Source organism: Leptinotarsa decemlineata, unplaced genomic scaffold (assembly GCF_025532065.1).
Source record: "Leptinotarsa decemlineata unplaced genomic scaffold, Ldec_3_MD MMD2_tig00000251_RagTag_RagTag, whole genome shotgun sequence".
In the NCBI taxonomy this organism is placed as follows: Eukaryota; Metazoa; Arthropoda; class Insecta; order Coleoptera; family Chrysomelidae; genus Leptinotarsa; species Leptinotarsa decemlineata.
In genome coordinates this window covers 10,061,185-10,076,310 of record NW_027412547.1, presented here as the reverse complement: position 1 = coordinate 10,076,310, position 15,126 = coordinate 10,061,185, and the positions used below count along the sequence as shown (strand labels likewise).

Here is a 15,126-nt window from a genome sequence, read left to right as displayed (position 1 = left end):
GAATTAATTTGTTTGATGAAAAGTTGCGAACAGTTATAATATAGATTCATTGTTTGAAATTTTTGTAAGTAAATGTTTGTCATATATACTTTTTTTGTAACTATCGAATAATTTACTACAATTTCTGTGAAACATGAATAAAATGGTTTGTTGATAATTATAGTTACATGAATTAAAACGATTGTTGATAATTTTAATTCGGCGCTAGCATCGAACGGATTCTTGCAGAAGCTGAATTTTTAAATCTGGCAACATGATAGTTTAGTGATAGTAACACAATATTCCGTCCTACCGCAGCGCCGAATAAAAATTATCAACAATCAATTTAATTCATGTATCACCTAAAAGCAACAATCAAAACAATTCATTTTTACAAAATACCGATAGAAAGTAAAACGGCGTGTCACGCCGTTTTACTTTTTTTAATATTCCTTTGAAATGATCTGAATTATTTTGTTTGTTGACTTTCAGTGATATAGGAATTAAATTGTTTGTTGATAATTTTTATTCGGCGCTGCAGTCGAACGGATTATTACCGTACTATGACCAATGACATACATATTATATGCAGTTATGTAGTTCCGCAAAAATACGCCCGACGTCAGCGCATTGTATATGTTTCCTTCTTCCAGAAACCTATTTGCCTCTAGTATAGTTTGACGAATCCTACGCTTCACATTAAAACCACTCATGATAAATATAATATTGTAATGTTTTCACTATGAACAACCTGAACCATCAATTTCTGTTCAGTTGGGTAACCTACTTCTTGGTGTCAGTGTCAGTATTAGGCGTATTAGACTATAACTATAAGCTGTGCTTACGTTAACTATGACGTTTGGACATCTTACGTTAGACACAGTCTACAATGTGTTTCTCAAAAGTCGCATAACATTTGCCATCTATACAATCAAACAAGATATACTAACCACAGAATAGTAACATTAACGAAAACTTGATGACATTTTACAGACACCAACCAAGAAAACTGTAAGAGGAACTAGTGTGACCAAAATCCGTTCGACCGCAGCGCCGAATAAAAATTATCAACAAACAATTTAATTCATGTATCACTGAAATGCAACAAACAAATTAATTCAATTCTTTCCAAAGGAATAATAATAAAAAGTAAAACGGCGTGGCACGCCGTTTTGCTTTTTATTAATATTCATTTGAAAAGAGCTGAATTATTTTGTTTGTCGAATTTCAGTGATACATGAATTTAATTGATTGTTGATAATTTTTATTCGGCGCTGTCGTCGGGCGTATTTTTATGGAACTACTCAACTGTATATATGTATGGCGTTGGTCATAGTACGGTAATAATCCGTTAGACCGCAGCGACGAATAAAAATTTTCAACAATCAATTTAATTCATGTATCACCTAAATGCAACAGTCAAAACAATTCATTTTCACAAAATACCAATAGAAAGTAAACCGGCGTGCCACGCCGTTTTACTTTTTATTAATATTCCTTTGAAATGATCTGAATTATTTTGTTTGTTGAATTTCAGTGATACATGAATTGAATTGATTATTGATAATTTTTATTCGGCGCCACGGTTGAACGGCGTGTTGTCGTACTATAAATGAACTAGCATGTTGCCATATGTAACAATTGAAGTTCTTGATAAATCCGCTCGATACCAGCGCCGAATTAAAATTATCAACAATCGTTTTAAATGTAGGTATCTTTCAAATACAACAAACTTTTTAAATCATCAAAAAATTTAATTTTTTGTCAGAAATTAGCTTTTTAAAAAGACTGATGAAATAAAATGATACTTGCTTGAGAATGTTTTGCACAAAAGTTGTAACCAAATTTTAAATTGAATGCATTAAAGTGAATGTTGCAAATATTGAAAACTTTCAATAAAATTGAAATATAACAATCTTTATTATTCATAGAAAAATATTTAGTATGGAAAGTTAATTTGTTATATTTTCAGACAAACGAAAGTCTATTTTTATTACCAACAATGTTTCATGGAAAAACTTTGACAGTCATTCAAATATATTCATTGAAATTTTATTCCCAAACTTACTTTCAGACAGTGAATTTAAAGTTTCATTGTAATTCAACAGTCATATAAATAACTAACATTTTATTGAAAGGTCAAAATTATATGTGGAATTGAAACGTTTGTTGAATTTACTCGAATAATACATTCCATTGATTGTTGAATTAAAATGTTGGTTTATTGCTGAGTTGAACTATATGTATATAGATTATTTTTCAGCATAATATATAATAAATTGGCGTTCCATTTTCCAATACTCTGAAACAATATTTTTTTTTCGGAATCAATAAAAGCTTCAAGTTATTTCATTACTCTTTTTTATTCAAATAACAATTTTATTCATGTAACATTTTAAATCAAGTGTCATTTAAAATAGAACAAATTTTGCGAACAATCGTTTTTAATGTGTCGAACAAATGTATGAGTCAATTAAATTCAAACAAATAAATTGTTGGTTGAATAAATTGAGGAATGAATATTTGTGACAATAAAAAGTAAAACGGCGTTCCATAGTTTGAAGTAGACTCATGAAAACGGACAAAACTTTTGAAACAACCTAATAATATAAAGCTATGTTTTCGAATTCTTGGAAAAAATGGAAAATATATTGAAGGAAAAGTTATGTCAATGAAACTTTTTACATTTTACGAAAGCGTTGAAGGGCAACACAAAAATATGTTTTTCGATTTGTATAATTCTGAGATACAAGTCAGAATTCTTAGATGAAAGTCAGAATTATACAAGAAGGGCCACACAAAAATATTGTATAATTCGGACTTTCATCTCAGAATTCTGACTTGTAAGTCAGAATTCTGACTTGTATTTCAGAATTCTGACTTGCAAGTCAGAATTCTGACTTGCAACTCAGAACTCTGAGATGAAAGTCAGAATTATACAAATCGAAAAAAAAATTGTGTGGCCCTTCTTGTATAATTCTGACTTTCATCTCAGAATTCTGAGTTGCAAGTCAGAATTCTGAATTGAATCTCAGAATTCTGACTTGCAACTCAGAATTCTGAGATGAAAGTCAGAATTATACAAATCGAAAAAAATATTTTTGTGTGGCCCTTCAATGCTTTCGTAACATTTCAATGTATACTTATAAACGCGAAAGTCACTCACTTAACACTGTTTCTTTGTACTGGTAAGTCCTAGAGAGCTAAAATTTAGTTATAGGTGCTTCTTAGATCTTAGATGCGCAATAAGAAAGGATTTAGAAATATTCCAATTGGGGATCCCCCCGTGGGGGTAAAAGGAGCGCGTTTACATATAAAAATTACCTTTTCATCACTGTTTCTCCGTACCGCTATATTTCTGAGGCTGAAATTTTGTATGTAGGTTCGTTTTATGTGCAATAGGAAAAATAAGAAATGATTTTTGAATATTCCAACTGGGGCGCCAGCCATGGGGGATAAAGGCGCGTTCATAAAATAAAATTACCTTTTCATTACTGTTTCTCCATACCGGTGTATTTTCGGAGGCTGAAATTTTATATGTAGGTTCGCTTTATATTGTAGACGTGCAATAAGAGAGAATATTTTTAAATATTTCAACTGGGGCGAGAGCCGCGGGAAAAAAACGCGCGTCCATAAAACGAAATTATCTTTTCATCACTGTTTCTCCATGCCGTTGAATTTTCGGTGGGTGTGTTTATATTTAATATTAGCATTGCAACCGTGCGGAGCCGGGACGGTCGCTAGTAACATAAAAATAGAAACTATATTATTTCCAACTGCAAATTTATCCAGTACTTGTTCCTTTCAATTTTATAAACAAGTTTTATTTTAAAAATTTTTTCATACAACTTACCGTTTCAGAGTTGCAGCTTATTGAAGTGAAAATTTCACTATTACGCTTTCACACAGTACAGTATGAGGACAGCCACGGAGCAGATAACAGATGTATTTTTATTCTTTGAATCAAGAAGTAATAATCTATATTTTTTTTTTTTAGTGTTTGAGTAGTGCCTAGATGATGACACTACGACCAGCTGTCGAAAGCGCTCACAGATAATTAAATAGAAGTCATAAAGCTTCAAATCCTTTTTGTGTCTCACATTCAATATCTGTAACGGAACGGTAATAGGAACAGTAGGGACTGTATACCGTTATGATACTTAACAAAATGTTAAATTAAATCCCTCAAAGACGACTTACCTTGAGTGGATTGCGACTGTCTCATCAGAGTCCTGAGATTGGTACCAGTTCTTGTGGTCGAAGCTAGTCCGTGTATCAAGAAGCACGATATTATGCGGTGTGGTAAACATAAATATTATCAGCAAAAAAAAACGAATATTCACAGTTGAACTGGGCAGTCGAGAATGGCGGACAATCAAGCACATAGAAAAACAATACAACAACACTGTTCGTCCCTTTTCATCGCTCCAACACACCACAGAGGGCGCAATCATAATGAAGTCGTTTTGAGGGTACAGGGTGAGGCAAAATTAAGAAAATAAAAATGAATATGTTAGCCGTTCCGCAACATTTACTGGCCCGCAAAATGCAGAAGGCATTTTCTAATATATAACTGAATAAAATTAATAATAAATATTCAAAACATCAAATAAAACAAAAATGCTGAAAAGAAAAGTGAAAAGTCGTGTACTATTCAAGTGGAAGTGGACACAACTTGACCAGGGGGCGCTTCAAGGTACCATGCGTTGTTTTAATTGTTGCTACCCTCGCGACTTGATCATCACCAAAATGCAATTTGGAGATACGACCGAGCGACCACTTGCATGGGGGAAGGTTATCAGTTTTGATAAGTACAAGAGTACCGATGCGAGGGGAAGTACCGCCATTCAACCACCTACCTCTTTGCTGCAAAGTGTGCAAATATTCTTTATGCCACCTATGCCAGAAATCCCGATGTAGGCGTTGTAATAGTTGCCATCTCGTTAAACGATTTAGGGGTACATCAGAATAATCAGGTAGCGGTAGACTGGAGACAGGTTCCATAGTTAAAAAATGGCCGGGAGTGAGAGTGTTGAGATCATCAACATCGGCGCTCATGGGCGTTAAGGGTCGCGAATTCAAGATGGATTCAATTAATGTTAACACGGTATAAAATTCTTCGTAGGTGAGGATTTGTTGGCCGATAACACGAGCCAAATGTGATTTAACGCTCTTTACTCCGGCTTCGCATAACCCATTGAAATGAGGTGCACTTGCCGGAGTAGGATGAAAAACAATATTCTCGTGAGAAGCTGAAGATTCGAGCAAACGGAGTAATTGACGCTGGGCACCTAAGAAATTGGTGCCACAGTCGCTATAAATATGGGATACACGTCCACGACGTGCAATAAACCTTTGCAAAGCTGCTAAAAAACTGTCAGTAGAGAGATCGCTGGCAAGTTCAAGATGAACCGCCTTGGTAGCGAAACAAACAAAAATGCATAAATATGCTTTTATTGTTTTCACACCACGATGGCGACTGAGAGTTATCGAAAAGGGTCCCCCATAATCGACACCTGAGTGAGAAAAGGGTTTAACTTGAGAAACTCGAGAAATAGGCAAATTCCCCATGAGGGGTTGAAAAGTCTTAGGATTTTATTTCCAGCATGGAATACATTGAGAGAGAACTGAATTGATAGCTCTTTTTGGAGATAAAATCCAAAATTGTTGCGACAGAAGGAAATAAGTCGTGCGAAAACCTGCATGAAAACACTTCTCATGAAAATATTTGATCAAAAGTATAGTCAAACGACTTGAACGTGGAAGCAACATAGGATATTTGGCAGAATGGGAGAGGGAGGCATGTTTCAGACGACCTCCAACACGTAAAATTCCCTCAGAATCCAAAAAAACTTGAAGTTTTCTCAAAGGTTTAGAAAAACGTTTACTTTCGATTTCTACAGAAAAATGGATACTTTGAACATGTCGAACAAGTCTAACAAGAGCGTTGTGGCGCTCGCATGGCACAATTGAGCCTAAGAATTTTTGAGAAGGTTTTTTCGAATTGTTGATGAAACGTAGCAAGTAAACTAGAACATTTTGTAGCGATCTGAAACAAGAATGCGTTTCTAATAAAATATCAATGACATGGTCATTACTAGAGGTTAAAAATACTGGAATTGATTTTTCCTCCTCCACCGGGGGTGCAGGGGGCAGAGAAGGCGAATTAGGCCATTCATCTTGTTTTTTAAGGAAAGGCGGACCGGTGAACCACATAGAATGTGATATCATCTGACGGGGTAACAAACCTCTGGAAGCAGCATCCGCCGGATTATTGTTGGTATCTACGTAATACCAATGTTCAGGAGCGACTTTCTCCCTGATGAATGTCACACGATTTGATACAAATGTCTTCCAACGGTGTGGATGACCCTTAATCCAATATAACACTATTTGGGAGTCGGACCAACAGTAAACACGTTTCAGATTTAATTGGGGTGTAATAAGATAAATGATTGATGAAATCAGCTTCGTTAATAAAACGGCTGCACATAACTCCAAACGCGGAATAGTAATTTTCTTAGTTGGTGCAACTTTGGACTTTCCACATACGAAGCTAACATGATTCAGTCCATTGGCATCAAAAGAACGCAGATAAATAACACAAGCATATCCTTTCTCAGATGCATCGCTAAATCCGTGAATTTCATAAGCGATTGCTTGGGAGTTTGTGAACATCCGCGGAATTTTGAGACTGGATAAAACGAGTAGATCAGTTTGATACTGATTCCAGATACGAATAATTTCATTATTGGGAATATCATCCCAACCAATACCGGACAACCATAGTTGTTGAATGAGATGTTTGCAAAAAAATGTAACTGGAGAAATGAATCCTAAGGGATCATATATGCGAGCTAATTCGGATAAAATTGTTCGTTTAGTACAAGGACGATTTGGAATTGCAGAGACAATAAAAGAAAAACAATCAGCAGAAGGATTCCAACGCAATCCCAAAATTTTCAGACAAGAATCGATATCTTCAGAAAACGTGTGCGGTTCGTTGGACAAATAAGAGGGAGGCAAATCAGAGAGCAAAGAAAGGTCATTGCTAGACCACTTTTGAAGTTCGAAGCCTCCTCTTCGTAATAAGGTAATAATTTCAGTTTTGAGTTGGTGAGCCTTTTCAAATGTAGGAATAGACATCACGAAGTCGTCAATATAGCAGGTGGAACTGAGTGCGAGTGAAGCGAGCGGAAAAGTACCACCTTCATCTTTAACTAATTGTTCAAGTGTTCTGAGCGCAAGAAAGGGCGAGCAGTTCATACCGTAAGTTACAGTACGAAGACGATAATCTTGTAGCGGTAATTTGGGATCAAATCTCCAAATGATTCTTTGAAAATCTCGATGAGAAGGATTAACAAGAATCATTCTATACATTTTTGTCACATCCATACACAATACGTAAGGATGAATGCGGAAATTGACGATAATATTGAAAAGATTTTGTTGCAATTTTCGACCAGTGTATAAATTATCATTGAGCGATATTTGATTCGAAGACTTTGCTGAGGCATTGAATACCACTCGCAATTTTGTAGTCGTGCTATCGGGTTTCAAAACACAATGGTGTGGAATGTAATAACATGTGGATGGAATGTCCATACTAGAGATCAGCTCCATATGATTAAGGTCTAAATATTCTTTCATAAACGCAGAATATTGCTGGTATAACTCCGAGTTTTTGATTAAGCGGCGTTCTAATGATAAAAACCTAGTGACAGCAAGGTCACGAATACCTTGGTATTGGACCGTTTCATTCTTCAAGGGCAATGCAACTATATATCGACCGGTTTCATCTCGAGTTACGTTGTCGACAAAACTTTTTTCGCAAGCAATATCATCAGATGTATTGTGTGGAGTATCAGGAACAAACTCTACTTCCCAAAAAGATTTGAGAATTTTTTCTACATTGTTAGGCTCATAAGCCTCACAAAAAAATGAAGAAGTTATGGCAGGCGGGTGGTTATTGGTCTTTCCTATTAAAATATAACCTAAAACTGTATTCAGAGCATATGGTTCATCACACTTCCCAGATATTTTTCCATTCAATATGATCTGAGAGAAGACGTCTGCCCCGAGAAGAATATCAATATTCCCTGGACAATAAAATTTAGGATCAGCAAGTTGCAAATTCAAAATATGATTCCATGATTTGTATTCAATGCGGAAATTGGGAAGATTGTCACATATTTTATCAAGAATAATAGCATCGGTGTGGAATATCGGTTCATTTTTAAATGAGGGCTTGAACGAAAGAGAAACTTTTCCTTCAGAAGTCGAGGATTTCATCGAACCCAACGCTTTGACTTCAATAGAAAAGGCTTTTTTTGGCAATCCCAATTGCATTACAACTCGTTTCGTGATAAACGAACTCATACTTCCACTATCAATTAAACAGCGAAAGGTTTGATAATTTCCTGAATTGTCAGAAATATCAATAAGAGCGGTTGCCAATAAAACATTATGAGATTTGGCAGTAACATTCGAAGCAGCGAGAATACTAGTAGCGGTAAGATGAGGAGAATTATCTTGATTGGCATTCATAATTTCCACAGAAGTAGTTGTGGATGAAGTAGCACCACTTCCCCCCACAGCAGGATTTTTATCGAAATGTAGAAGAGTATGATGACTACGCGAAGAACATTTTTTACAACAAGCAGTCGATCGGCATTTATTCAAATCATGTGATCTACTCAAACAATTGAAGCATAGATGTTTGTTTTTACAAAAGTTATAACGCTCAGAAGGTAGTTTATTCGCGAAAGCTGGGCATGTATAAAGTGAATGACTCTCCTGACAGAATAAACAATTTGATGCAGGAGATTTATTCGCAAATAAAGACGTTATTCGAGCTGGAGAATTGTATGTTCTAGTATTGGATATGCCAATAGCTTTTTTCGATTGAGTACGAGAAATTTTCAAGGTATCAAGAGTAACACAGCGGTCATTCAAAAATTCAACTAAAACTGAAAATGTTGGAACTTCGGATGAACAATGTTTCATTTCAAACATGGTGACTGTATTATCGTCTAAACGTTTCAAAAGCATCATAACCAACATAAAATCCCATTCATCTGTGGGAAAATTCATAGATTTGAGAGAAGCTATATTTTCTTCGAATGTATCTAATAATTTTCGGATTGAAGAAGAACAATCACCATTCACTCTTGAAGTTCCATCAATCTCATACCAAAGATCTTGGGCGCACAATCTCCGATTCGAATAACGTTTATTCAATGCATTGTATGCAATTTCATAATTTTCATCTGTTACTTTCAATGTCCTTACAATTCCTGAGGCCGGACCTTGCAAAGCAGAAATCAAATAATCGAATTTGTCCACATTCGATAAGGTATCATTATTGTGAATAACTGAGTTGAAATGATCGATAAAGGATGGAAAATTCTTATATTCACCGTAAAATTTTTTAAGTTCTATTTTTGGAAGCTTAACTTTAGAATAATTCGTACTCGTTTGAAGAAATGAAACAGGTGCCTGTGTGGTATTAACCACGTCATCAATGAATTCCATATAAACAGCCTTTACAGCGTAAAACTCTGCAAGAAACGCTTCTTTTACCGCGTCCTCTGGAGCGGCATCTTCATCTGGAAGTGTAAGCAATGTACTGATAATACAATTATGCTGTTTTGTGAACTCGTCTTTTATCGAGTCCAACTCTTCGCATCGAACTTTAAATAAAGTTCGAATAGACTTATCAGTTTTAACCTATCTGCAAGGGCTCTCAATACTGTAATTTCATTTATAGCAGAATTACGATAAATTTTGTATTTTTTAACCTTATCCATTTTGATATGGGAGCAAATAAACAAAGTGAATTCGAAAGGAATACCCAGAAAGTAACAGGTGATAAAAAACGCGAGCAAAAACGACAGCGGGAATTGAGGAATTCCAAAAAATATAAAATCAGTTCAGCGATCGACGGAGCAATGGTATGTTGAGCGCAAGATAATTAGTTGGTCATGCGCTGTAGATACACTTCCACTTTTCAACGAAAGTACTGTTTGGCAAGAATATGAAAATAGAGACGAAAATTCAATTTTTTTATTAGAAATTATAATTTCGCTACGGAATTCACAAAATTATGCAGATTTGAGAGAGTCACTTTGAAATTAGCAATTTTCAGAATGAAATTCAAAAATGAGCGGTTCAAAAAAATTTTTTTTCTTTTGAATGATATAAAAAAAAAATTCTTATAGAAAACTCTGACTTAACAGGAATGATTCTAATCGCGGCTCGAAGGACCATGTAACGGAACGGTAATAGGAACAGTAGGGACTGTATACCGTTATGATACTTAACAAAATGTTAAATTAAATCCCTCAAAGACGACTTACCTTGAGTGGATTGCGACTGTCTCATCAGAGTCCTGAGATTGGTACCAGTTCTTGTGGTCGAAGCTAGTCCGTGTATCAAGAAGCACGATATTATGCGGTGTGGTAAACATAAATATTATCAGCAAAAAAAAACGAATATTCACAGTTGAACTGGGCAGTCGAGAATGGCGGACAATCAAGCACATAGAAAAACAATACAACAACACTGTTCGTCCCTTTTCATCGCTCCAACACACCACAGAGGGCGCAATCATAATGAAGTCGTTTTGAGGGTACAGGGTGAGGCAAAATTAAGAAAATAAAAATGAATATGTTAGCCGTTCCGCAACAATATCTATATTAATTATAACATATAACTAGTGAAAATTACTATCAATATTAGACCTTTATGGCTACCTTTTCATGAAATTTTTATATAAATTGTTGTTTTATTGATTTTTTGCGAAATTTGGATTAGGTCGATAAATTACTTAAATTGATACATTTTATTGCTAAATACACTAATATTTCTTTTATAATGTACATGTTTTCATTTTATAACAATTGAGTAACACTGAGGTTTCACTCCATTACAATAAAAACAATTTTTCAAGGGTTGCAAAAACCTATCAGCAGCAGGAAATGGGTTACGCTGACACCTATGGTAATTAGTTTTGTTGCAGAAATGAGAGTCAACTCATTTTTTACGTGCACTGCGTAGTCTCTTCGCCGGTGGTGGTTCTTGTGTAGATTCACTTCTGGTGTTTTCCGTAGATGAACCTCCGCTCGATTGTCTATCATTTTGTTGATTGTTGTTTTTATTCGAAGATAATCTTGAAGGAAACTGTACTACTTGGGAGGGAAAGTCCAAGTCATCATCATCATGAGACTGGGATGCTCTTGTCTTCCAGTGTTTCTTGAATTATAGAATCACCTCTAATTATTGCTTCTCGTATTAACGACTGCCGACCTCGGACACCCACGTGACGCGCATCATCCATAACACTGAAAAATGTGCGTTTCTTGAAACATAGGGCGCCTTTGTTCAAACAATGCTAATGTTGCCGGCGAAAATAACAATAGGACCGAGAAACTTACCGTTAGCACCCCTGCGCAGCGCAAATTACGTATATCTTTGAAACGGTAAGTTGTATGTTGATAAAAGTTGTTTATAATATTGAAAGGAACATTTTTTCCATTTGGATTATATCTGAAAAATGAAAATTTCACGAGAAAAAAGTGGAAAAACACTTTTTTTGGAACTTAAGCGCCACCTACTGCGCACATTTTTTGTTATACAACATAGCACCAATGACATTAATTGTAGATAACAATGCCCTCTACATTTTTTGTGGAATACATTTTTCTGTAAAACGCATAGTTTTCGAGAAAAATGCATTTCAAAATATTTTTGAGTTTTTTCAAAAACCGTCACAGGTTACAGGTGGCCATCGCTTGGTAAACTTTCTTTCATCATTCTCTAACGGCTCACCAAGTTTCATCTATCGGATAATTTTTCATCCATTATTTGACAGATTGACTGTACTAATATTCTAATTTTCTGCACTTTCAGAAAACAAAGTCAGGACCATGCTGTCAATCTCGCACTCAATCTTTCATATCCAGGTTACGACTTCACATCCATTGGCATAGATTTGGAAAAAAATTATACCTACCTATAGTTAAATTCTTTTTTTGTTGTAGTCATAAATTGCATTACTGTCCATAGATTTCATTTCGCATACTTCTATTTAAATCTAAATCGTGATGTATACTTTGATAAGTACTTTAAAATTCATCATATTATGTTTATGTCATGTCATGTTGATGATCAAAATAATTTTAATATATCACTATGTGATCAATGAGGATAAAATAATTATTATTATTATTTTTAAAGTAACTTACTTGACTCTCAGTTTGTCATCATTTCGGAAAATACTCCTAATCTCTCTGCCTCCGGAAGACTCTCCTTCAGACGTACTGTCGCCGTTGAACTTCCCGGTCTTTTTGCTCGCAGTTTTTTTGTTGTCCACGACACTCTCTTTCCCGCCTATTGACGAGTCCGACTCGGATCCCGAAACGGAATTACACGAGATGCCCTCGTCGTCTTTATCGGGCGACGTTTCGACTTTCAACAGAATCGAACGACGGTTCAAAGAACTGTTGAAAGAATCGCGTTTCTTCAGCACGGATTTCGGCGCGAAAGGCGAAACGGAAGATTTCGGCGCGAAAGGAGACACAGGGGATTTTGGTCCGGTTGTTTGTGCTGACTTAAGGATGCTTTTCATTTCAGACGATTTCTCGGATTCGATATCATCTGGAAAAGAAAGTGTTTATAAAGCGTTGGACATACTGATGAAAATGTTTTGAGGAGAAAATATTTTTAGAAGATATTTATTTTTTTATAAAAAACCCTTTGTTAAACCCTAAGAAATAACAGTCAACCTTGGGTTTGCACTTTGAGATTCAGATATATGTATTCTTATGAAATTTCATAATTCTGTCTCATGTATCACAGTGTGTAACGTTTTCCGTTAATTGAGTATTTTAAATACAAACTAAGAAAAAAACTATAATTTTTGTAGAAGTCAACATTCAAAATGGAAAGTAATTATTTGGAATAATTTTTTTTCTGGTTTGTATCTTAAAAAACCTAGGCGTGATGTGCATATATTTGAAAAGAGTTGTGAATATTTTTATCAATATAATATTATTTTTGAATAGGCATACTGTGATATTTCAATTTATGATATATACAACGAATACATTTTATTGGGTTTGCAATATTAAAATTTCTGTTATATTGAAATTCATATAATTATAAAAATTTTGAATGTTTATTATTATATTCATTGAATATTTTATGGAATAAAAGTAATATTTGTGTGGTATAATAAAAAATAAAGTGGTGGGAAGATAATTGATTTGATAATTTATTAGAAGAAGCTAGATTTCTATATCACAGTCAACTTTATCATCGAAAATATTTTATCAGAAGTCTATTTATGCCTTTAAAAACATGTGTTATGTCAACTTTTCAGTGAATAAATGCACATGCTTTTGTCAAAAAATGTATAGGAGAAAATTAAAAATTGCCCTTTGGACCTTTACTGTTATTACTTTTCATTAATGATTTATGCAACACATTATACTACAATAGATTAATGTTGGCAGGTGATTTGAAGTTATACACCTCTATTATCGATATAGATGGCTGTACTAAATTGCAACAGCAGTTGAACACTTCAAATCCCGCAAAAACCATCTCAATTTGAATATTTCCAAATGCAAAATCGAATCATTTACCAGAAAATTTAATGCAATACAATTTGCATACAGTATTGATGAAAGTAATTCAGATAGAACTAACACTATCAGGGATCAAGGTGTCCATTTTGATTATCAAGTTACTTTTGATAATCACATTAATATTATTGTTAACTCTGCTCTCACGGTTTTATTATCAGAAATTGTAAGAATTTCAATAATATTTCATCTCACATTTCCCTATATTTTAGTTCAGTAAGATCAAAGTTAGAATATGGGTCCTCAATATGGAATCCCATTTAGAATCAGTATATATCAAATATTGAAAGAGTTCAAAAGAAGTTTTTGAAATACTCAAGTTTTAGAACTACTGGCGTGTATCCTCAAATGAATTGCATTTACATCTAACTATTGCAAACATTTGATCTTGTATCTCTTGAAAATAGAAGAGAATCAGCATCTGTTATTTTGTTACATAAATCGTTGAATGGTAGAATTGATTTTTTGAAATTACTTTCTGCAATAGATTCTGTTGTACCAAGATCAATATTTAGACATGATACCATTTTTTGTGCAAAAGAGCTCAAACCAATTCATTGTTAAAGTCACCAGTGAATATGTGCAATACTACATCTACCTACATCTAGCTATCTACCTTATGTGATATCTTTTATTGTAGTATATGCAAGCAGGAAAATAAATCGCATGCACATTTGTGAGATATAGATGATTATTAATAATTTATAGTTCATTTTCATTTTATTTTTTGTTTAATAAAAAATTAATTTCCTTTTGTATCTGAATTAAATAGTGCTATAAACTGTATAATTGAATTGTTAATTTTTCTCTGTAAATGGGAAAATGTTGGGCAATAAATGCTATTATTATTATGTAGCGAATGATATTGCTTCTGAATTTGATTTCATTTTATTGTGTTGTACTTAACTTGTGATAATGTTATGTAGGAAATTCAATAAAGATACGGATTGAAAAAAATTATATGAATCTTAACCCGATAAGTTCAGCTTCTACGAACATCATTTTAAAGTTTTAGGCTGTTGATTTTGATGAAAATTTCATGAAAATCAAACATTTCACCTTTTTATAAATACCTATGTCTAATTATATCTTCATTTGACAAATTTTTCAAGGAGTATATAATACCAAAAAACTCGAACCATTTTCAACATTCACACAACAATGTCTAATTTTGAATCATACACTACTCTGAAAAAAAATTTTTTTCGTCAGTAATCATTGTCCCAATGATGGATGTACAAATATCTCTAACCTTGATTAGCGATGCATTTTCTGAACCTTCGTAATTTACACATGATTAATTCGAATTTACTGTGATAATGAAACTAATTAATTTAATATAGTGTTGGACTGCTGATGTCATTTTGACATTTGGCAATGCAGTCTTCAACTGTTTTTATTGCAGTTGCTGTCAGATTGTGAATTATTACTGTAAATTAAAATCCATTATACTGTAGGTTTCCTTATTATTTAAGGAAAGAAACGATTGAATAAAACTTAG

At 34.1% G+C, this 15,126-nt stretch overlaps 1 protein-coding gene across 7 annotated transcripts in view; it reads right to left on the bottom strand.

Moving 5' to 3' along the window:
- Positions 1-15,126, bottom strand: part of Svil (Supervillin) — a 566,272-nt gene that overhangs the window by 180,683 nt on the left and 370,463 nt on the right. For all 7 annotated transcript variants that reach the window (XM_074173666.1, XM_074173665.1, XM_074173664.1 and 4 more), the window contains one exon: positions 12,225-12,636. In XM_074173666.1, the coding sequence (XP_074029767.1) occupies positions 12,225-12,636 (412 nt within the window). The remainder of the gene's footprint in view (positions 1-12,224; positions 12,637-15,126) is intronic.